Genomic DNA, 24,128 nt, shown 5'->3' with positions numbered 1-24,128 from the left:
AGGTGGAGGATATAACTAATTAATCAGCATGAAGACGATACCAAAGAGATAGCTAGCATAGATTTTTTTTTTTTTTTTTTTTTTTTTAATCTTTCTATTGCAAAGCTGGCTGTGCTGAATCATTTGCAGACATAATGGGGAATGTGTTGCCAACCTAAAAGGCTTCAATAATCAATACAACATACATCATGTTGTTCATTTCCAAAGGAAAAGTCTAGGGTCAATTGTTCACACCAAAACAACACATGCTATTACTGATATATCACATGTGATACACGATAACGAGAAAATGTATTCCATCGTTTTTGCTAGCTATCTCTTTCATCATTCGAAGGATGAACTAAAATCCCAGCTGGTGTGGTGAGGTTGGTCGAGCAACCTAACATGAAACTCTCATGTCTAAATTTTGAGTCTCAACTCCCACCAAGTTGTGGCCAATGGGTTTGAGGGGCCTTCAAGTTCGTGTGCCTGCAGTAGGAGATTAGTTTGGCTTTATTGGGATACTCTCGCAGATTAGTTTCCCTAAAAAGCATCTCTAACAGTAATGCCAAATGACTGGTGGATGGTTGAATTTTATTTATTTATTTATCATATGTTATACATGAGGTGGAGCCGTGGAGTTGACATGGATAACATTTCTCATCGTTACTGTCAAATTTGACAGAGAGATATCAAATGAGTTTTTCTATTGGGACCTCCATATTTGCTCATTTGACCTCTCATCTCTTTACACCTCCTATTTGCTTTTTTAAAAGTAAAATTTGCTAAGTAAATCTCTTTCAAATACCTTTTTTTTTTATTTGTCAATCACACGGTGTCCTCAAAGGCTTCCTAGGTCTAGAGACTAATCCGTGCTCGGGGGATCTTGTCAAAACGCTTCCTCCCCCCTGGCCACCAAGAATATATTGGGATTTAACTCCAATAAGCGTCGGCGGGATTCGAACCCGGGTGTGGGGGTTCCACACCTGGAGGCTCTTACCAACTCGACCACCTGTGGTGGTTATCTCTTTCAAATACCTGACTTAACCTTACTCATAAAAGGAAATACTTTCGAGCATTAAGGATGAGTTATAATGCTTCCATAATTATTTATTGGATTAAATACTTGTTACTCCTCAAACTTTTATCTGAAAAACAGTTTAGTCCCCCGCCTTTCAAATTAAACTGGATGGTCCTTATTCTTTCTAATTCTCACACAACAGGTCCAAAACAGGTCTAAAATGATTATTCTACCCCCAAGATCCTTTTTTTATTTTTTTCTCTCTCTTTTTCTAATTTTCTCTCTTTTTTTATTTATTTTTTCTGCTTTTCTCTCTCTCTCTCTCTCTCTTTTCTCCTTCTTTCTTCGTTCTTCTCTGCTATTTTTTTTTTCACGAGCCCAACTAGTTTAGCTTCTTTCTTCGTTCTTCTCTGCTCTTCCACGACCCCAACAACTTTCATACCTGCAAGAATGTCCAATTCCAAACAAAAAGGCCGGAAAACAGCCCAAGTAAAAGGATTTCCGGTGAGCTACTGTTCACCTTCGAATTTCTCCTCTACCGGTCGATTCAAGCTGCAATAAGCATACCCACAAGATCAGTGTTCTTCCAACAACAAGATTCACCAAGGTTGCCATCCGAAAAATCACCGGAAACCAAAAACCCAACCAAGAAATCGAAAATTTTCGGTTTTTCTCTCCTCTTCGATTTGCTTCAATCCAAGCCTAATCACCTAAAATCCTTACCAGAGATGGAGGAGGAGGAAGAGATGAAGCTTCGATGGCCGGCGACGAGTCCAAATGGGGTCCGGCTGCGGTGATTTCGCCGGAATTTGGGTCCGGTCCGAGGAGAAGGGAAAAGAAAGGGGGAGGGGGCTGGAGGTGAATTTGGGTATGGGGTTACTCTTGGATTTGGGAGTGTGAATTTGGAGCGGTGGAGGAATTTTGTGGGGAGGATTGGCTCTAGATTAAATTAAATTGGAATATGGAGTAGAGTAAGAAGGGGAAAAAAAATAGCAGAGAAGAACGAAGAACGAAGAACGAAGAAAGAAGGAGAAGAGAGAGAGAGAGAGAGAGAAAAAAAAAAGCAGAAAAATAAATAAAAAAAGAGAGAAAAATTAGAAAAAGAGAGAGAAAAAAATAAAAAAATGATCTTGGGGTAGAATAGTCATTTTAGACCTGTTTTGGACATGTTGTGTGAGAATTAGAAAGAATAAGGACTATCCAGTTTAATTTGAAAGGCGAGGGACTAAACTGTTTTTCAGGAAAAAGTTTGAGGAGTAACAAGTATTTAATCCTTATTTATTTACTAAAAAAAAAAACTTGACATTGTCAAAAAAAAAAAAACTGAGATAATTATCGAAAAAAGATAGTGTAAGTGTGTAACTAATTAACAAAAATTTATTACACTTTTTCAAGTCTAATATTTCATGCTTAATTATGGATTTCCAAAGCTTAGTTTTTATGGTTTATATATGGTTGCGGGAGTTTTAGATAGGTTGAAAAATTAATTTGTTCATTCTTGTTTTTTATATTTAGTTTTGTCTAATATGACGCTTCACAAACTTATTTGGTTAGTTTACATGATGACTCTATGGACCTTGTTTCATGATCTTGTTACATAGATGAGAAAGGCCTTTGTCTATTTTTTTTCTCTCTTGCATCATAGTTTTATCTATACTATTATTAAGAGAGGAGAGCTTGCTCTCCAAAATTGAATTTTTTTACCAATTTAACTTTTATATATTAAAAAACTATGAAATATAATTAATCAATAAGGATAATATGGTAAATTGTAAAATAAAAAAATATAAAAAATATATAAAAAAAAAAAACAGAAAATGTGTTAGTTGTACGAAAAGTTTTTCCACTACCTTTAACTTCTCTCCACACACATAGTGGGTGGGCCCTGCTAGTTTTCTATAATTCATCAAGTAATTTTGAATGCATTTTCTCTTGATATTTTTTCTTTGAAAGCTTTATAAACAAAGAAAATGAGAAGTATGAAATGAGAATTAAAATGGAAATGAATAATAAAAATACTATAAATGTGTTTCTATTATTGTAAATCTCAGTAGAAGGAAAGAATATAATTTTCCTTATTAATTTGCCGTCTGTAACAGTCTTTTTATATAAGGATACATATGTCATTTAATAATTAAAAAAATAAGAGAGGTCTAGTGAGTTGATTAAGAGGTCTCAATAGAAACTCGCATATCAAATATATCATTTAGGGTGGTGCTATTCGCACACCCATTTTCTCTATTCACACACCCCCTTTATTTTTCCATTACTTTAATACAATTTTTTTTTACAACTTGCCCTAACTACCCTTTCTTGTAATTATGTTTCTTTTTCTTTTTTCTATTTGGCAAGTCAATCATAAATTAAACATCATTACACAATAAAGTATTTTTTTCTCGTGAATGTCATTGCTGATTTAGAAAAAAAAAAATTATGGGCAGGACAAAGTGCAATCTATCAAAAATTCTGCAATTAGTGTGGCAAACTTTAGGCCTCAGATGAAAAATCACGACGTAACTGATTTTGAGGATTTAGATATGTCATGATTGCTATACAAAACTGAAGAAATGTATAAGCATATCACCTAAACTAAAGGACAAAACATTCTGCACAGTGACAAAACATTCTGCAGAGTGATGATATGACTAAAGTCAAAATGAAATCAAAACGTCAACAATTTCAAAATTATCAATCAATTCAAGTCAAAACCATGATTAGCAAGCAAGTCATTCCAAAATCAAACTAAGACGAACAGAACACACAAATTTAAAGCTCCCACTCTACCAAATCGCTGAGAAATTGATCTTTTTAGAGGAGAGCGATGGATTGAAATACACCAAATAATTTTAGTAGAATATTACCAGGAATGATGGATAGGGGCTCGAATGATCACTAAACTCATATTTTTCTTCTATGTCTCTATCGCAAATCAGATGTAAAATTTTCTCCAAAGATGGGTCTAAAGTTGCTTGTTCTACCATAATTAAACTTCAAAGTAGGCCTGGGCATTTTAGCCCGAAAGCCCGGATTGGACCGATCCGGACCGTCGGGTCCGGGCTGGGCTTTGAGAAAAAAAAACACAAAAAAATAAAACCCAGACCGTTTGAGTTTTAACGGGCCGGTCCCGAGCCCTAGAATCCATAAACCTCAAAGGCCCGAAAAGCCCATTCAATTTTATCCCTATATTCTCTTTCAGTTTTATCCCCATACCTTTGATTTTTTCCCATTTTTTCCCCCAATCCGTTCTACTTTAGTTTCGAAAAACCTTAGAAGTTAGAACCCTAATTCTTAAATTTTCAGATTTCAATCTCCTTCGTCGAACCCAGCCTTCAATCCTCTTCATGTCTTTGTCGAAAATCTAATTTCCCAATCCTATCCTAAACCCCAAGCCTCGTTTCAGAATCAAACATCACAAAAAAATAAAGATCTCAGCCCTCCTTCAATATGAACCCCTTTCTCAGCCTAAACCCGATGAATCCTAAATCCCATACCCAGTTCATCAAATCCATCCCTCATCAAATCTTATACCCAGCCTATCTCAGACTCTCAGTGACCAATTGCCTTCATTTAGATAGAACCCCTCAACCCCAGCCCTCCGAATATCCTCTATCCCAAATTCTCAATCCAAATCCAACCTCCCAATTCCAAATCGAAAAATCCCATGGAAACAGAAACTCCCACTTAGGGACTTAGATGGTGCCAGCTTCCGGCCATTCTGAGGGAGGTGAGGCAAATATATCTCTTCATTAGGCAAAGAGAAAGCAAAGCAGGAGAAAGATATTTTTTTTTCTGGAAATTTTCCAGTTCTACCACCTATATTCCAGTTCTAAGACTTGGAACCCGAAAAGCCCAAAGGACCGGCCCGTATACTTTCAGTCCGGGCCTTCTCGGTCCTTGATTATTGGAATTGTGATTTCAGCCCGACCCGATCATTCCGGTCCCGGTCCCGGTCCCTGCAAAAGCCATGTCGGGCTGGGACCACGCCCAGGCCTACTTCAAAGCATCACGTTAGAGAGATAGAATGACTATGTTAGAGAAGTTTTTGATGGAAAAGAAAAGAGAAAATTGTAAAGAGTCTTGAAGTTCTTTGTGTCTGCGGGAAAATAAGGGTTTAGGATTTGGGAATGATTGACTTGCTAAAAAGAAAAAAGAAAAAAGAAAAAAGAAAAAAGAAAAAAGAAAAAAGAAAAAAGAAAAAAGAAAAAAGAAAAAAGAAAAAAGAAAAAAGAAAAAAGAAAAAAGAAAAAAGAAAAAAGAAAAAAGAAAAAAGAAAAAAGAAAAAAGAAAAAAGAAAAAAGAAAAAAAAGAAAAAAGAAAAAGAAACAGAATTGCAAGGGAGGGTAGTTATGGTACTTTATAAAAAAATTAAATTAAATTAAAGTAATATATAATAAAGGGATTGTGTGAATAGAGAAAATTGGTGTGCGAATAACAGCACCCATGATTTATTATTTGGGAAAATGCTCGTTTACCCAATTTTAGGCTAAAAATTGCCCACTTGCTCCACCAACTGTTTTTTAACCCCATTTACCCAAAACACTCTAAGGGATTATTTCCCCTTTACCCAATTAATTCTTTTTTCTTTTTTTTTGAGATTTTTTTGCCCTCTCCTTCTTTCTCACTTAGAGAGAGAAGTCACCCTCCACCTTGCTGTGCTCCGGTGACCAGTGGCCGGCGCGGTCTCCGGCGACCGGACTCCGGCGAACGGTGACCGGATTCCGGCGACCAGTGACCGGACTCTGGCGAACGGTGACCGGATTCCAGAATCCGGCTATTATTGCCCCCTAGTAATCATATTATTGCCTCCCAAAAATCATATTATTGACGTCCAGTGAATTGTATGAACTCCCAAAACCAAAATGAATACACTACAGGAACAATTGATCAATTTATAATCATATTACTGCCCCCCAGTAATCATATTATTGCCCCCCAATACAAAGTCTAATGTTTCTACTGCCTCCCAATAGACCACCAAAAATGCATCTTTTTGTAGGATTCACAGATAATTTGACTTTAATACACAGAAAACAACATATAACTTATCAAAACACCACACTATAGTGATCCCTGTCCCTCATATCGAAGTCTACTGGGGGCCAATAATGTGTCTACTGCCCCCAGTAGACCATCAAACAAACCCCACAGTTACATTGCAATTCCTTCCTCATTCTCGGGGTTCACAATGTACAAAAAAAAAAAAATGCTTCTGGCACCCAGAAATTGCTCTGGGCACCGGATCTGAAGGACAAGGGACGGAGGCACCGGCGCACTATTTGTTGTCTGATCGGCCGGCCAGAACTGTGAAATTGCAGGTGCAAATGGCCGGACCTTGAAGCTCCAGAATTGATTGGATTTGGGACGAGGTTGATGGTGGAGCTCATCGGCGGTGCACGTCGACTGCTTCTCCAGAAGCTTGACGACCTCTTTCGACTGGTCATTGGAGAAAGCTCTGACGCGGATCGACGTCGTCCACGGCGAGGAGGAGAACGACGATAACACCCGATGTGCCCGGCGAGGAGGAGCAGTTTGTCCCGACGGTTCGGGTCTCTGACAACCCGATGGACCTGGACATGTACAACCAGTGGAGATGCTCCAGTGGCACTGGAAGTTCGACGATCTGATTCGTCAGAAGCCTAGGTCGCTGGAGGCCTGGGTTGAGCATCAGTGAGAGAGAGAGAGAGAAGTCGTTGCGGTCTGGGTCGCCGGATTCGTCGAGCGTGACGGAGTTCAGTGAGAGAGAGAGAGAGAGAGAGAGAGAGATCGGTGAGGGGGGGAGAGAGAGAGAGAGATTAAAAGGAGGGTAATTATGTCAGTAGAAGTTAGATTGGGTAAATGGGGTCAAAAAACTCTTAGTGGAGCAAGTGGGCAATTTTTTGGTTAAAATTGGGTAAGTGGTCACGACCCCTTATTATTTTATCGTTTATTATAATCGTTGGGTTCCACAAAGTCTTTTTGTTTATTATATTTTACCTTGTTTTTACACTTTTTTCAACAGAGTATCATTAATAAGATGTTAAAATGAGATTAATTTTAACTGATTGGATTGAGAAGAAATTTGACAAAATGCGGTCAAATTTGACAATTGTCTTTTTATTTGACATTTTAAGTTTAACCATTATAATGGAGAAGCTCTAATAAGTCTTTTATACACAATCAAGCTAAAGAAAACGTAACTTTTTATGTACATTATGAAATTTAAGTCAATTTACACTTTCATTGACTTATCTATGGAAATATGCTCTTATCGGAAACCATTAAGATAGTCCTAGAGAGTTCAGACCAAAGCTTGTGTCACACACACGACCAGTACCAGGGTTTTGGCGTTTGTAAGAGGCCAGTGCCAGACACACGCATAATCCGACCTAGATTCCCGCCTGCTTCCTTGACCAATTTACTCTTTAATACCCGGAATCTTACCCAAAACCATATCGTCGGTGGCCAATGAAATCCTACCCTTTAATTCTTTTTTCACTTTCTTTCTATTTCCTCTCCATCGTCTTCAATAGCTTTTTCTGGTGGGATCCACGGCCATACATATAATCATATATGCATGTCTCTCCGGCCTGTGGTGCGCACACGCCATAGAAGTGACAGAAGTCACAGAACCTCCAGACCCAATACGAATTTGGTTTTTTCCTCTTAATTATATCAATGGACCCCTCGAAACAAACCAAAGGCATATACATATCACTTTTCTCTTTAGTCTTTATCTAGAATCTGTAGAAAAATCCCACCATCTTTTCTCTCTAATCTGAAACTGAACCGACTTTGATATTACATCTTTGCCCACCTCCTCCGTCCTATATAAACCCTACCGTTTTCCGACTAAGCTCATCATCTCAGATTTCTTAGAGACCAGAGAAATCACTATCATTCAGAGTATAGTTGAGAGAGTGACTTGATTAGTATATTAATATGGGGAGTGATCATGACAATGGCTATGGTGACTTGGAGAAGCAGATGCTGGTTCTTCACGAACACGAAGAGAAGCACTTCATGTCCAGTGAGATTGTCCGTGACGTCATTCTCGGCGTCTCCGACGGTCTCACTGTCCCTTTTGCCCTCGCCGCGGGGTTGTCCGGCGCTGACGTCAGCTCCTCCATCATCCTCATTGCCGGCATTGCTGAGGTTGCGGCCGGTGCCATCTCCATGGGACTTGGCGGGTATTAATTTTATTATCTTTCAGTACGTAAGATCGAGGATTAGGTTAAATTTGTTGTTTTTGTGCTTGGTTAATTGTTTTGGGGTTGCCCCAGGTATCTTGCGGCGAAGAGCGAAGAAGATCATTACAAGAAAGAACTAAAGAGGGAGCAAGATGAAATCATCGCCGTCCCTGATATAGGTCTCAATTAATCATTCTGTTTGTCTAATAATTTTTCAGAAGAAACACTTTTGTATTATTTTTTTTATGGGAACCCTTTTATGTTAATTGATCACTTTCCAAAAGTACTTTTTCTTAATAGACAGAAAATTAAATTGTCGAAATAACAGCTCTGTTCATCAGTTCATCAATTCTCATTTCCAAATAAAAACAATTACTTTATACTTTCACGAGCCTGCAAACTTAGATATGTTCATGTGAAATTCGCTTTCAAACTGTGGCATTGCTCAATTTTATAGGACTGCGCATCTTCATGTTTATCTTGCTCTTAGACCATATTATGTAAGTCTTTTTTTCTTTTTTAAAAAGAAGAAAACAAAAAAGAGAGAGCGGAGAATCCGAGATCTTTATCAACACTTTCTTTAAAAAGTGTCTTAAAACTAAACTAAAGGCTAAACTTTCTGCAGATTGGAAAATATAATGTCAAATTCTTAAGTATGTGCGTCTCTATTCTAAAAAAAAAAAAAAAAAGTATGTGTCTTTGATTTTATATATGTTTTATGGACCCCAAAATGTTTACCATATGTAACTTAAAAAGTTGAAATAAAACGCAGAGGCTGCTGAGGTTGCAGAAATATTGTCACAATATGGGGTTGAAGCACATGAATATGGGCCTGTGGTGAATGCTCTAAGAAGGAACCCTCAAGCCTGGCTCGATTTCATGATGAAGTAAGAAGCTGATGCCTTGTGTTAATGTGTTGTGTTGACTGTTGAGGTACCTTTACGAGTCTAGAGCTATGACTAATATACTCCTTGTATAATTGAACCAACAGATTTGAACTAGGACTCGACAAGCCAGACCCAATGAGAGCCCTGCAGAGTGCAATGACAATAGCCTTTTCATACGTCTGTGGTGGACTGGTGCCTCTCCTTCCCTACATGCTCATTCCAGTTGCCACCAAGGCGGTGCTTGCATCAGTGGTGGTCACCATAGTGGCATTGCTGATCTTCGGCTTTGCAAAGGGTCACTTCACCGGAACTCAACCTTTCAAGAGCGCTTTCCAAACCGCCTTGATAGGAGCCATCGCGTCCGCGGCTGCTTATTCCATTGCTAAACTCTTCCAATCCTACCACTAAGCAGTGACCCGTTTAACTATGCGTGTGCTTGTGTGGCTCCTAATTAATTAATTTGGTTTGTGGCATTTCCAATCAGACCAATATAATAAAGTAGCTAGCTAGTTGGTTTTTACTAGTACTGGTTGCATCCTTTGCTCGTTTGCTTCGACATCTTGGCTTTGGACAATATCGATCATCTGCAATTGGGTATTAGTTCTGTTATGTGTTCTTGTTATAATGAATATTGGGGGTTCCTCCACCAGCTAGTATGTTTTCTACATTTGCGAGCAGATTTATTTTTTATTAGAGGGAATCCTATCAAAAGACATGCAATTTGGGATTTTGTTTTGATCTAGTTTGATCACAAGGTTAGTTAGAATCTGTTTGAGAGTTCTGGGAATTTTTGCTTGTGTAGTTAGCTTCTGGAGTTGAATGCCTGTGTTTACATGTTTACTGCAAAACGTGTTTTGAGAAATTGAACTTGGTTTCATATGGTCTTTCCGTGAGCGACGAGCTCCGGTCATAAGATAAAAGCCACCCAAAAATGATTTGGACACCCACATCATCTGGGCACCCAAATTTCCTCTTCTCCACTCTCCAAGCTCTGCGCACAACAAATGAGTTATTGGAATTCTGGGTTTGATAAGATGGAGAGTTGGGTTTGGTGGGTGTGGATTTGGAAGGTGGAGGAGAGAGAGAGAGAGAGAAGAGAGAGAGAGAGAGGAAACTGTAAAAAATACTATATTACCTTTCAACAAATGAATAACATAAGTTTACCGATATTGTTGATAGCATACATTATCCTTCAACAAATGAATAATTACATAAGTTTACCAAATTGTTGACAGCATACACCAATATTATGTCAAGATTTAAAAGTCATGTACCGTTTTGATATTTCATAAAGTAAATTCACCAAAATTTAGAATGGACACATTGTCGTGTACTATTGTTAAAATTTTCCCTTAATGAGATACTCTATTTAGAAAAGTATTACGATACAATAAAATATAAACATGAAAAACAATTTTCACATATTTTATTCAAAACTACATGCTTAAGCTCCACCGATTTTCGGAGGAAAACCTAGGGTTGGAAAACATAGGTTTTTTGCTGTGGCTTGTCCGACGGCGTCCCCGCGTCGATGGCGGCTTTTGGCTGCGTCGGCGTGTGGTGGGCGTTGCCAAACGGGGCGCTGGGTTGGTAGACTTATTTAGTTCTTCTGGTTTGAGAGAATTTTGGCGACTGCAGCATCGAATGGCGACAGTTTTCTTTCTCAGGCCTTTGGTTAGGTCATGGCAGAGGTGGAGGATCCTGGTTATGGATCTGATAGGTATGAACGGCTAGGATGGGTTATCTCCGAGGTGGAAGGGGATAGAAAGGTGGAGAGTCAAGGGTTGGTGGTGGTTAGCAGATCCAGGCCTATGGTGGCGGGGCAGATTGCTCATTCTTTCATGGTTTTCGGTGATCTTCTTTGTCAATGGTCCAGTTTTGGTCCTAGATCTGGTCGGAGACTATGTAGAGAGTGGAAGTGGAAGGCCACACAGCGGGCTTGGGTGGCTACAATGGGGTGAGATTGTCCGGCTGGGCTTCAAGCGGTGGTGTGCTAGCGGTTGGGGTCCGATGTCGAGGAAATTGGAAGTGTGTTGCGGTGGCCGAATTCTCTTTTCTCTTAGGTTTTTAGTTTTTGGTTAGGTTTTTTAGGTTTTTTAGGTTTTGGTTTTTGGTTAGGTATAATAAGTCCCTCCTCAATTGAGCGAGGGTTAGGTTGATTTGGTTTCGTGGGTGTGCCATTGTTATGGTGTCATCTCCAGGGATTAGGTGTTTTAAATTCGTTGCTTTCTTGTTGTCAATGTAATGGGGAGAGGCCCCTACACGTATACTAGCGGTTTTGGTATATGGTGTTAGAAGGGGATTGTCTCTTCTTGAGGTTGATTGGAAGGATGTATCGAGACTCTTGGGGTATGTGGTTTGTTTGTAGCCTGGAAAAAATGGCGATTCGTATGGTTGAAGTTGAGCCCCTATCGGCTCATGGTATCTTTAACCGCTGGTTTTACATTATGGGTATGAGTATGTCCTCTTCTGTAGTTGGACTAGTTAGGATATTACGAAGTCATCCCGGTAATCTTTTGATTGATCATTAATGAAATTTCATCTCTTCTAACAAAAAAGGTAAAATATAAACATAAAGACTTTGTGGAACCCAGCCATTAAAATAAACAATAAAATAATAATAAAAAAATGTTATCAAATTTGACAACAACAATAAGAAATGTTATCATATAAAAAAAGACCTAGCAGAGCGCTCTGCTAGGGTTTGTGGTGCGGCGGCTCTTTTGTTCGTCGTGACCTATACCTACTCCATCCATGGAGAAATTTTCAGGCTTCGGCCTCTTCATCTTTGCCTGCGTTGTCTTCGGGGGCAGTGCCTCTTTGGAGAGGAGTTTTGGCGCTGCTGGGGAGGTTTCGGTGGGCCAATCTTCTTTTGGTTCGGGATCGGAGGTAGGCCGCTATTACTGGGAGGAGTAGGATCCGGGTAGATGCAACGGTTTTCTCAATGGGTTGCCTCTTCCCGGCGGGGCTGCTAATGCGGTGGCGATTCGGTGGGTGCGACATGGGGTCTTCCTCTGGGCAGATTGTGTGTCGTTGTGGGTGGTGTGCCCCAATGGTAGAGCTTGGCTTTGTGGTGTTGGTGACCGGGGTTGGGTCCCCGACGTTCTTCGAAGCCAAGGTGGTATGGTAGACGGTGACCTATCGATTGGTGGCTTGACAGAGATTCGGTGCGTCACCGGCGGCGGGGTCGGGTGGCCAGATGTAGTGGGTGCTGGGAGACAATCCAGTGGGCTCTGGGCTCTGGGCTCAAGGCGTCTTGGGCTTGGGTCGGACTTGCAATGGGCGGAGAAGAGCTGCTGTTTTTGGGTCTCCACAGTTTTGGATCCGAATTTGGGATCCGGGTGGCAAATGGTTTCGAATTCGGATCTGGGATCCGGGTGGATGTTGGGCTTGGACTATAACCCATTATCTTCTGTGGGCTGTTTGTTTTTCTCATTGGAATGGGGTTCTTGTGCTTTACTGGTATTGGATTCAGGACCCAATTCTATGGTATTTGTTCGTAAAAGATCGGCTGCCAACATGGCCATGTTCTGACAACCTTGGCCGGCTTCGATCTTTAGGTGGAAGAGTGCCTTCATTCCAGCGCCAAATTGGCTTTTGTCAATTTGTGCATTGGAGTTCGATGGGTAGTCAAACCACCGACTACTCAATTCACTACACGACTGCAATCCGTAGTGTAAAATTAGTTGGCGTTTCGACGTTGCTTCTATTGCGATTTTCATATTTCTTTGTATTTCAGATGCAATTTTTGCATCTTTTCCTTTCGTGTTGTTTATTTTCATTGTTGATGCATCTTTGCATCGTATCGTTGTAATCTTTCAATTTCAATAAAGGGCTGACCTCTTTTTACTAAAAAAAAAAAGAAATGTTATCATATTTTATTGTCAGAAAATGTTATCATATTTTATTGTTAGAATATGAGATGATGAGCTTTGAGATCTCTATCAAATTTGACGGCAACAATAAGAAATGTTGCTGAGATCATATAGTATTTCTGCATAACTTAAAATAGTCTTTTTGCATAAAAAAAAAATAATAAGAAATGTTATCCATGTCATCCACCTCATGTATAACATATGGCTGTGTTGGAGAGAATGCAATGGTCAAAAAATAATTTCAGCCCTCCATTTGTCATTTGACACAATTATTTGAGATGCTCTTAGAAGTTAGGAGAAACAGATTCTAACTTTTACATAGAAATCATGGAAATATCAAATTCATTACAAAATTCAAAAATGAAAAATCAAACATGATTCTCGGTACTTATGAGATATTAAACGCGAAATTTAAGTCAATTTACACTTTCATTGACTTATTTATGGAAAACATGCTGTTATCGGAAACCATTAAGATATATATATATATATATATATATATATATATATATATATATATACACCATCCTAGAGAGCTTGTGTTGCACACACGACCAGTACTAGGGTTTTGGCGTTTGTAGGAGGCCAGTGCCGGACACACGCCTAATCCGACCTAGATTCCCGCCTGCTTCCTTGACCAATATATTGACCCTTTCATTACCCGGCCGGAGTCTTCCCCCAAAACCGCTAAATATCGTCGGTGGCCAATGAAATCCTAGCCTTTAATTATTTGTTCACTTTCTTTCTATTTCCTCTCATCGTCTTCCATAGCTTTTTCTGGTGGGATCCACAGCCATACCACCTATAATCATATATATTGCACGTCTTACCGGCCTATGGTGCGCACACGCCATAGAAGTGACAGAACCCCCCGAACCCAATACTAATTTGGTTTTTTCCTCTTAATTACATATGAATGGACCCCTCGAAACATACTAAAGGCATATCCCATAACTGGAAATTATTTTATGCACTAACAGTGCAAATGACTCAACACTTATAAGATGATCTCAACCCTTGATATTTATAATTAATATTTTTTATTAATAACCTAGCTAAGAGTGTATTCCATTTATGTCAGTGTAAGTACACATTGGTGCACTGAATCCTCCTCAGTCTTCTCTTCTGGAGAAATCCCACCCTCTTTTCTCTCAAATCTGAATCTGAACCGACTTGGATATTACATCTTTGCCCACCTCCTCCGTCCTATATAAACCCTACCTTTTTCCGACTAAGACTATTATTCAGAGTATAGTTGAGAGAGTGACTTGATCAGTATATTAATATGGGGAGTGATCATGACAATGGCTATGGTGACTTGGAGAAGCAGATGCTGGTTCTTCACGAACACGAAGAGAAGCACTTCATGTCCAGTGAGATTGTCCGTGACGTCATTCTCGGCGTCTCCGACGGTCTCACTGTCCCTTTTGCCCTCGCCGCGGGGTTGTCCGGCGCTGACGTCAGCTCCTCCATCATCCTCATTGCCGGCATTGCTGAGGTTGCCGCCGGTGCCATCTCCATGGGACTTGGCGGGTAATTTATGTTTCACTTAAGAAACTTTTGGGGTGATTAATCTGTCATCTTAGAGCTTAATTAATCAATTATTTTGGTGTTAATATAGGTATCTTGCGGCGAAGAGTGAAGAAGATCATTACAAGAAAGAACTAAAGAGGGAGCAAGATGAAATCATCGCCGTCCCGGATATAGGTCTTCAATTAATCTTTCTTTTTGTCTAATAATTTTTCAGAAGAAACACTTTTGTTTAATTTTTTTAATGCGAACCCTTTTATATTATTGGTCATTTCCCAGAAGTACTTTTTCTTAATAGGCAGAAAATGGTCCAAATAACAGCTCTGTTTATGAGTTCATCAATTCTTATTTCCAAATAAAAATAATTCCTTTATACTTTCACGAGCCTGCAAACTTAGATATGATCATGTGAAATTCTCTTTCAAACTGTGCATTGCTAAATTTTATGGGACCGCGTATCTTCATGTTTATCTTGCTCTTAGATCATAGTATGTATGTTCTTTTTTTTTTTTTTCTTTTTTTTAATGAAGAAAACAGAAAAGAGAGAGTAGAGAAATCCGAGATCTTTATCAACACTTTTCTTAAAAGGTGTCAACACTTTTCGAAAAGGTGTCTAAAAACTAAACTAAAGGCTAAACTATATGTTGATTGGAAGTATAAGGCCAAATTTTTTATGTGTATCTCTATTCTAAAAAAAGTTTAAAAAAAAGAAATTAAAAAGTATGTGTGTCTTTGATTTTGTATATGTTTTATGGACCCAAAATGTTCACCCTATGTGACTAAAAAATTTGAAAAAAAAAAAAACGCAGAAGCTGCTGAGGTTGCAGAAATCTTGTCACAATATGGGGTTGAAGCACGTGAATATGGGCCTGTGGTGAATGCTCTAAGAAGGAACCCTCAAGCTTGGCTTGATTTCATGATGAAGTAAGAAGCTGATGGCTGGTGTAGTGTTGACATACTGTTGAGGTAATTACCTCTATGAGTCTATGACTAATATACTGCTTGTGTAATTGAATCGACAGATTTGAACTAGGACTCGACAAGCCAGACCCAATGAGAGCGCTGCAGAGTGCAATGACAATAGCCTTTTCATACGTCTGTGGTGGACTGGTGCCTCTCCTTCCCTACATGCTCATTCCAGTTGCTACAAAGGCGGTGCTTGCATCTGTGGTGGTCACCATAGTGGCATTGCTGATCTTCGGCTTTGCAAAGGGTCACTTCACCGGAACTCAACCTTTCAAGAGCGCTTTCCAAACCGCCTTCATTGGAGCCATCGCATCCGCCGCAGCTTATTCCATTGCTAAACTCTTCCAATCCTACCACTAATTAATCACCCGTTAAATTATGTGTGTGCTTTATTAGACCAAAATTAAGTAGCTAGCTAGTTGGTTTTTACTAGTACTGGTTGCATGCTTGCTCGTTTGCTTCTACACCTTGGCTTTCTACGATATCAATCTTCTGCAATTAAGTGTACTAGTTCTGTTATGGGTTCTTGTTATAATGAATATTGGGGGTTCCTCCACCACCTAGTACTTATTGATAATTAAGTGCCTTAATCTTTTTTATATGATATGATTAGTGTCTATACAGAACACGAATTTGAACTACTGCAGCACACAGTGTCATAGTCTATGACTCATAAAGTATATTTTATTCTTTATAATCAAAGTAAATAAACATATGCAATACTCATACAGTCATACTATTTGTTTTGGTCTTTGTAATTTTAAGCATACCAGCAGTCTAGTGCTATTGCTTGAAGGAGGTAATGTCTCACTTAATTGAATCACACAAGAAGAAGGAAAATGAATTTCACTCCTAAAATTGTCTTTACTAAAAAAAATAAAAAAAATTAACATACTAAAAAAGAAAACATAGAGCATGGATTGTAAAATGGGGAGTGTGAATTTCACTCCCCAAAACAAATATATGTAGTTATGCACTATATATTTCTAAGAAACCAATTTCTTAAATGGATCGAAGCTAAATACTAAACATGAGGCAACCGATCTAACTTATTTGTCTTTCTATAATATTGGGTCATTTTTTATGTCAACATACTTATTAGTTTACAATTTTTCTAAGTTCATTCAAGAAAACAGTCAAAACACAACTCTCATTTTCGGTGGTGGGGAAAAACACAACTCAATCCCTTAAATCCAGTGCCGCTCAATGAATAAGAAAAGAAACAAAAATGCTTGTTTAAGTTGAATATGCAATTGCTTAGTTCAAATTCATGATTTTCACTCTTATCAATTATGGTATAAAATGAACTATTTTACATGTGAGTCAGACTATGATTCACAGAAACCACAACTTGGTTACTGACTTCCTTCAAATCCTAGGTGAATACATATGTATGCAATGTGGCGGTATTATATATACAAATTTATTACAGAAATGGTAGCGTTCTGTAACATTGTGTACATGCATTTCGCAAAGTCCGGTAAAAAATGTTGTAATTTCCTATATTTTAGATCTTCTAAAATTTCTGTACGAGCGCGATTTTTACTTTTTGATTTTAAATAGACATGAGAAAATTAGATACAAATCTAAAAAATCAAGCTTGTATTGGGAAAAACCTAACCATATATATATTTTTTTCTAATCTACACCTAATTTACATAAGGGTGGTTCTAGTTAGATCTCGAAATTTGATATTTGGACCTCAATTTTTTTTCAATAAAAAATTGAAAAAAAATTAATATAACATTCAATAAATTAAATTTTTTTTTTCAAAATTTCCTTATATTACCTATATAATTTTATAATTTACATAAAATAATAAAGTAAAAATAATTAATTTCTATACATAGTCCCCTCATTTAATATAAAAGTAAATTCAAATCAATCTGATTTGAAATTTTATTGAAATTCATTGAATATTTTGGTGTAAGATTATTTTTTTTTGAATAAAATAAAACTTATATTGATTCTCAACGATGGTTACAATCGTTTATAGGGGCATCCTGAACATTCACAGGAGCATAAATTGACCTACTAAGGTTATATTGAAAATCTAAGGTAGAACAGACCATATTTCTTTGGAATGGTTGTTCGATTACAAAGTTCAAGCTCACTTTCTGGAAATAAGAAAACAAAGCAACTACAAAGTGATGTAGATTATTCTCATCCATTAAAAACCGGCTATGCTGCTCGCCAATGCTCGCAATTGAGGTGCTTACAGTATAGTAGCCCAAGTAAGACTCCTTGAAGTCATTGAGAATTTTCTCCATCAATCTGCAGGGAAAGAAAAATAAACTAAAAACTAATGGAAAACTAGGCTTATCTGCAACATCAATCGAGCGCATGACAACAGCAGTCTCCTTATTTAAAATACTGGACATTAGGTAAGGCCTCCAGAAGTCTAGGAAGCCCATACCCTCATCCATTCCACCCGGGTCCCAAACCCAATAGCTTGAGAAAAAAAGAATGGGCCCATGACTGCACCCAAGAGTCCACACCCATTACCGTGGGCCTCTCAACCTCTAGGGGCACCCAAAGCCCAACACTACGTCTCTTCGTTGGCCCGCCGGTGCCACCATCGTGTACCAAAACCGGGAGCCAACCCCGACTTGTTGCGTCGCCTCTCCACCTCACCGCCATCCTTCGCAACCAAGTTCGGGCAGCGACTACACCATCGCACACTACCGCAGCCAGCATCACGCTGCCAACCTCCAAGGTCGAGGAAAACCAGAATATCCCGGTCAGCACCATCAATGTCAGATCTGCAAAGAAGCATCAAAACCACCACATAGTGCCCGGATCCCAAAGTCGTATCGGAATCCATGAGCAGATTCGCCGGCCTAAGCAGCGAATTTTGGTGTAAGATCAACTCCTTTTAATTAGATTTAATCGATATATATTATTTATTTGAGAACCAAAGTCTTTTCTAGAACCAACCATATTGCAATTTGCAAAACAAACAAACCTAAAACTATGATCTGGATTAAGAAAAAATCTTTTTAATTGTCTACTTGTTCGGCCCCTCCAAGAATCACTTTCTGGTTTCGCCACTGCAAGTACTCTAAAAACATAGGCAGCTCCCTCACAAAATTCTTCGTGGTTGAATTGATAGAGATAAAAAAAAATTGTTGAAAATACAAATTTAGTTGTTTAAGGGTGTTTTGGTCAAACTAAGGAGGTTGGTTCATTAAGTAGGAGAGGTCCATATATCAAATTCGGAGGGTATATGTCTATAATTAAGATTTTTCTCATTTTTTTACTTGACTCTTCTAATTAAATAGGATGTAACCTAAACAAAATCATCCTTAATTGTAGTAGGATGTTTACTATTTTTTTATTTGAATTATGACCACAAATTTGAAATTTATTACAATCAATTTAATACTTGATTTTTCCCTTATTTAAAATGACTAATTGCCCTTTATTCCTTCCTTTTTTATGTGAGCTATATGTTTTTTTTTTTAGGGAAATGGAATCGTGTTCCAATATATTACGACGTCACTGCGTCAAGCTAGAGGGTTCCAAGAAACCACTCATAATACAAGTATAAGCAGTTAAGCACAATGCAGACTGCGCAAAACAGCCAAAATCTCCTAACCAACTGCCGAAAGCAGCCAAATTATTACTAGCCAAATAGATCTCAAAACCTAAAGAAACTGCAGAAAAGAAAAGCAAAAAAATAAAATTTCCCTAACCCTACCCTATCTGAAAATGGAACCACTGTCTTGAAACATCATGACGCCTAAGACCTCAAATGGTGTACGTCGCAACAAATCAACACAGTCTCACGGTACCATCCAGGAGACAGAATAGGACTAGAAAAAAAACTGGCTACCTCCCCAAAAGCCCAGCCCAACCCAAACCAAGTGAAAAGGAAAGAGGAGAACTGGGCCAAAACTAGGCCCAGATCACTAGGTTGCGCACAACCCAGCAAGGTAGAGGCCGAAGCCCACTGCCACGATCCAGCTTTCCTCACACCAGGCGGACCAGACCAGCCTTCCCGAAGGGCAGCCCCATCATTCACCGCTCCGGCGGCCTCCATCGCTCCTCCACCATCACTGGGGCCACCTAGAGGTCGACCCAAGCGCCTGCTGCCAAAAAGACAATCAAATGCCGCTGACGAAGAATTGCGCCCGCTCCGCCGAAGATCTGGCTTGAATCAAAATCTGAAATAGCCCAAGAAAGAAGTCGCCGTAGTTGCCTCTACAACCACCGACAACACAAAAGCTACCCACTCGAGCTCGCACCCTCAACTGCCGCTATCACCGCAGCGATCGGAGCCTCCACTGCCACAGACAAAACCTTCAAGCCCTACAACGGAACACCAACGTCGCCGAACACGAAGAAAACAGACGCACTGCCTCTCCACACCCTCGTCGTCGCCGTCCCGCCACTACACGATCCTGGGACGGGAAGGTCTCCACTGCCTCCACACGATCCGGGGACCAGAAGGTCTCCACAGCCGCCACACAAAACCCTAGGGTTTCACCTCTGAGAAGATGAACATTTTAAATGCACCTTGATGTGAGCTATATGTTTGTTTGTTTGTTTTTGTCAGAAAATGTGTGGTTATCATCAGAGTATGTAATACTCCTTTTATATACATTTTTCAACGTGGTTAATTAAACGCTAGATGAGAGTGTACTATTTTTTTATTTGAAATGGAGAGTGTACTCTTTAGCCATTCATGGACTTGGTAGAATCTATTGAGAGAAGAAAAATTTAAAAGGCCAGCGATGTTGAAACTCATGTTAATTAGCATAAACCCTGAAAAAAAAATGAAAAAAAACACAAATCACAAATACCTATTGGCTATTGAGGAGGAATTAACCTACACTAAATCAGATATGCATACCTATTTTTTATTTTTTTGAAATAGGGCCAGTACGGCTGCTCTCAAGCCTTGATCATTAATGAAACCTCAGAATACATGGGGGGGGGGGGGACATGATACCTGAACCCCAAATTACAATAAGCATAAAGAGAACATCCCGAGATAATAACGAGAGTCTCAACTAAGAATATGTCTTCTATCATGCACCAATTAGCGAAGAGTGCATCATTGACTACTCTATTAGCTTTACAAAGGTGGGACATACCCGAAAGATATCGCTCACGCGGAGCCATAATTTACTATTACTATCAGCTTTCCCACTATGTTGCCACCGGAAAACAAGTTCGGTGACACTTAGTTTCATCCTGCCACTGGGAGGTTGCGACCATTTGACGAAGCAAGGAACTCGCCGCCTAACCAGAGCAAACAAGGCACACAAGGTGCGCAGTCCGGGACAGAGTCCACGTCGCCCTACCAACTGATAGGGACTTATTTCTAGCATTAAGCCACATCCAATTAAAAATAAACAGCAATAAAACAATAAAGAAAAACAAGCTAGGCCCAGAACCGAAGCCGAAGCCCACAAACAAACATGTCCAAGCCCAAGCACCAGACGGCTGGAGGCACGACGCCAACCCCATACCTGCACCACCCATACTTTCCGGCCACCGGCAACCCCGCCGCCACCACCACCAGCTTGACGCCGCATGATCGTGATCCACCTAGTATATTGGAAAGAGGCGCCGCTCCTCCCCAAATAAAACCGCCTAAAGCAAATCGGATCCCATAGATCCGATCTGAGGACCGTCGAACCCAGCGCTGCCATCACGAAGACATCACATCCAGGCAACCTCCGATCTTGCAGCACCAACTCCAACCAACCCTCAGGCCTACCGCGCTTCGATCTCGGTTCAGTCGACACCATCCCCGACTCAAACCCATCAGATCCACCAACCTTCCTGGGCAGTACCGTCATCCCCCCGCAGCCCTGGCTTCGACTGGACCACTCTGCTATGGACACCAGGTCCCCTCGAGCCTGTCCGACGACAACGCCGCGAGGGCGCGCCGTCGGACAGGGCATAAGTCTCGCAACACGGCTAGGTTTTCCTCTGCTTTTTGTGGAGCTCTCTAATATGCATACCTATTTAGATACTTATAATTTAGGTATGTACCTAACAATTGGGTATTATAAATAACCTTTTATCTAGCATAAACCCTAAAAAATAAAACATAAATCACAAATATATAATGAGGAGGAATTAACCTATATTGAATCAAATATGCATACCCATTCAGATACCTATAATGGTGTGATTATGTTATGGGAGATGTCTAAAAATTATGATTTTGTTAGGGAACTTTAATATATTTTAGTTTTCTTATTGATATAAATTAAATGAGAGATTTTCGTTAAAAAAAATAATTCTAATTGGATATGTCATATAAGGATATTTCTGAAAAAGAAATGGGTGAGATAAATAAATTTAATATTGAAATTAAAATATAGGGTGTAATGAGTAAATAGGGTGAACAAAAAAAATAGTAGGGTGGCGATAGCCGCACCCTTTGCACAATATATACAATAAATTGGAAGATAGATGTTTCCCATTGAATCGATGAGTCCTCCTCGATCACACCAATCTTCAGTTGATTCAATACTACACTATGGCCGCATTTGTTAGGGGGGATTGTGTTATCCCGGCTTAATTTCTTTTAGAGTCCTCCACTCTTCAAGCCAGGTTATGCTATGGAGTACCTTGACCCATGTTTGGTGCCAGCGGGATTAAATATAGAACCAACCTGCAAAAGCTTCAACACCAGCAAATCTCCAAAACCAGCAAAGCTTCAACACCACCAACCTGCAAAACCTTCAACACCAGCAAGAACATGGGATCCTCCTCCGGGTAGTTTCTCTCGATACTGCCATTCACCACCACCTCATCCAGCTGCTCCCTAATCCCACTCAGCATCCTCTCCTGCAGCTGACTAATCCTCTTCTGATCATACTCCATCTCCTTCTTCGCAATCTCGCAAGCAGTCCCCATCCCCACAACCAACGGCGTCGGAACCGTCCCGCTCCTAATTATCCCCCTCTCCTGCCCATCCCCATTCATCTGAGGCTCCATTCATCTGGTCCAGGTCGATGAGCCCGTCGGGCTTCACCGGAAGGCAGGTGATGTCAAAACCCTCATGCTGGAGATGGCGGCAGGAGTCGAGGACGCACTTGTGCTCCGTCTAGGTGGTGATGAAGGTTGGGTGGCTAGTAACGCTGCCGCCATAGGGGTGTGGGAATGAAGTAATAGATGGGTTGAGGTTGAATTGCAGGTTGAGAATGATGAGAGAACGACGAACGGAAGGGAAGAGTAGATCGAGCTTCCACAATCCCATGGTTTTTGGTGGGTTTGTGGTAGACGGTGTCGGGGTGGCTTTTGGGACTGTGGAGTCTCATTAAAAAGAGTCCCCTTGCTGCCAAACATGGGATAACTGGGATTGGACTAGATAAGAATGTCCAATCCAGTCCAATCCCGTGTAACAAACACCACCTATATTTCTAATATCACCATCATCACCTTTTATTTATTTATTTATAGATCTCTGTTTTTTTTTCTTCTTTTTTTCTTTTTAGATCTCACATCAGTCATATGGAAAACAACTCATCCTCTTACTGTCTTCTTCTCAAAAAAAAAAAAAAAAATCCTCTTACTGTCTTACTTACAAAATAGGGAAATTCGTCCAAACAGTGTCTGAACTTTTCCAGACTATTAATTTTCGTACCTAAACTTTGAAAAATGTCACAATGGTACCTGACGTTTTGGCCCCGACCCAATTTCCATACCTGGAAACAGTAAAATCGTCTACGGTGTTAAAATTTGAAGGATATTTTCGTCATTTTACTATTCATCTTCTCTGAAATCGACGGGCCACCACTCGATCGTCTCCATCCTCTTCTTCTCCTCCACTGAAACCATCACCAACACCTCTCTTAGCTATCAATGTTTTTCCTCCACCAACTCGATTCCTTTCCAACCATGTGAATACATTAATCTTTGGAAAGAACTACCGGAGCTACGAGACCACGATGGCGAAGCGGTGACTCAGCACGCCGGTGTTGTAGATTTCCGAGAGGCTTCCGGAGGGTTGGTCTGGTTCTTAGCCTTGACTGTTGCTCTGCTCTTCTTCCCCCATTGTGGTTGTCTCACTGGTTCTTGAGAGAACCCATTAACCGGCTGCGAGGTGGGTCGGATTTCGGCGAGGTGGGTGCGAATATTCCTGCCAATTTGATTGAAATTTTGTAACAGAATATGGAATCTTATCGTCATGAACAGAGAAGAAGATGTTCAGAACTTCAGATTGCTCCTAGGCAGCGCCCAAATTCCCTCCACCGCTCAACTTCAGTTTACCACCGGAACCGCCGCACCTTCCTTTGAACTTGGGCACTTCCTCATCATCATGCTCATCCTCCAATTCCATAACCTCGTCTTCCTCCTCTGGCTCAACCACCTTCCTTTCCACACTCTTTCCCCAATCCTCATCGCCGGAATCATCATCATCATCATCATTACTGTCTTCCTCGTCCTCCTCCGCCACCGGAGCCTCGAGAGTGGGCAAAGGACCTCGCTGCAAGCGCTTAAAGGTCTGGACGGTCTGTTGAAGCAATTCGATTTTCTCGGTGGCCAAATCCAAAGTCTCTTCGTCACCATCGTACTGAAGTAAGTGCTTGCCACTCTCCTTATTGAACAACTTGACACAGCCTTCGTACTAGGCCTTATCACTCGCCCAGTACACCTTAATCCTCTTGCCGACGACCTCTTGGCCGTACAACAATTTCTTGGGATTGAGATTGGGCTTGGATTGGAGAGGCGAAGGCAT

General features: G+C 40.1%; 3 protein-coding genes across 3 annotated transcripts; 2 read left to right on the top strand and 1 right to left on the bottom strand.

Moving 5' to 3' along the window:
- The first annotated feature begins 7,736 nt into the window (after positions 1-7,736).
- Positions 7,737-9,718, top strand: LOC133712949 (vacuolar iron transporter 1-like). The gene is made up of 4 exons (XM_062139064.1): positions 7,737-8,166; positions 8,260-8,345; positions 8,939-9,053; positions 9,158-9,718. The coding sequence occupies exons 1-4, from the start codon at positions 7,919-7,921 to the stop codon at positions 9,459-9,461; spliced, it is 753 nt and encodes a 250-aa protein (XP_061995048.1). The 5' UTR covers positions 7,737-7,918; the 3' UTR covers positions 9,462-9,718.
- A 4,436-nt stretch (positions 9,719-14,154) lies between these two features.
- LOC133710799 (vacuolar iron transporter 1-like) lies at positions 14,155-16,030 on the top strand. Its single transcript, XM_062136928.1, has 4 exons — positions 14,155-14,461; positions 14,550-14,635; positions 15,268-15,382; positions 15,481-16,030. The coding sequence occupies exons 1-4, from the start codon at positions 14,214-14,216 to the stop codon at positions 15,782-15,784; spliced, it is 753 nt and encodes a 250-aa protein (XP_061992912.1). The 5' UTR covers positions 14,155-14,213; the 3' UTR covers positions 15,785-16,030.
- A 7,323-nt stretch (positions 16,031-23,353) lies between these two features.
- On the bottom strand, positions 23,354-24,128 carry LOC133709189 (DNA mismatch repair protein MSH6-like). Its single transcript, XM_062134852.1, has 3 exons — positions 24,045-24,128; positions 23,677-23,963; positions 23,354-23,528 (listed from the first exon to the last, which is right to left on the bottom strand). The coding sequence occupies exons 1-3, from the start codon at positions 24,126-24,128 to the stop codon at positions 23,354-23,356; spliced, it is 546 nt and encodes a 181-aa protein (XP_061990836.1).

This window comes from Rosa rugosa, chromosome 5 (assembly GCF_958449725.1).
Source record: "Rosa rugosa chromosome 5, drRosRugo1.1, whole genome shotgun sequence".
NCBI lineage: Eukaryota > Viridiplantae > Streptophyta > Magnoliopsida > Rosales > Rosaceae > Rosa > Rosa rugosa.
Note: the sequence above shows the minus strand (reverse complement) of the source record. Positions and strands in the feature narration are given on the sequence as shown.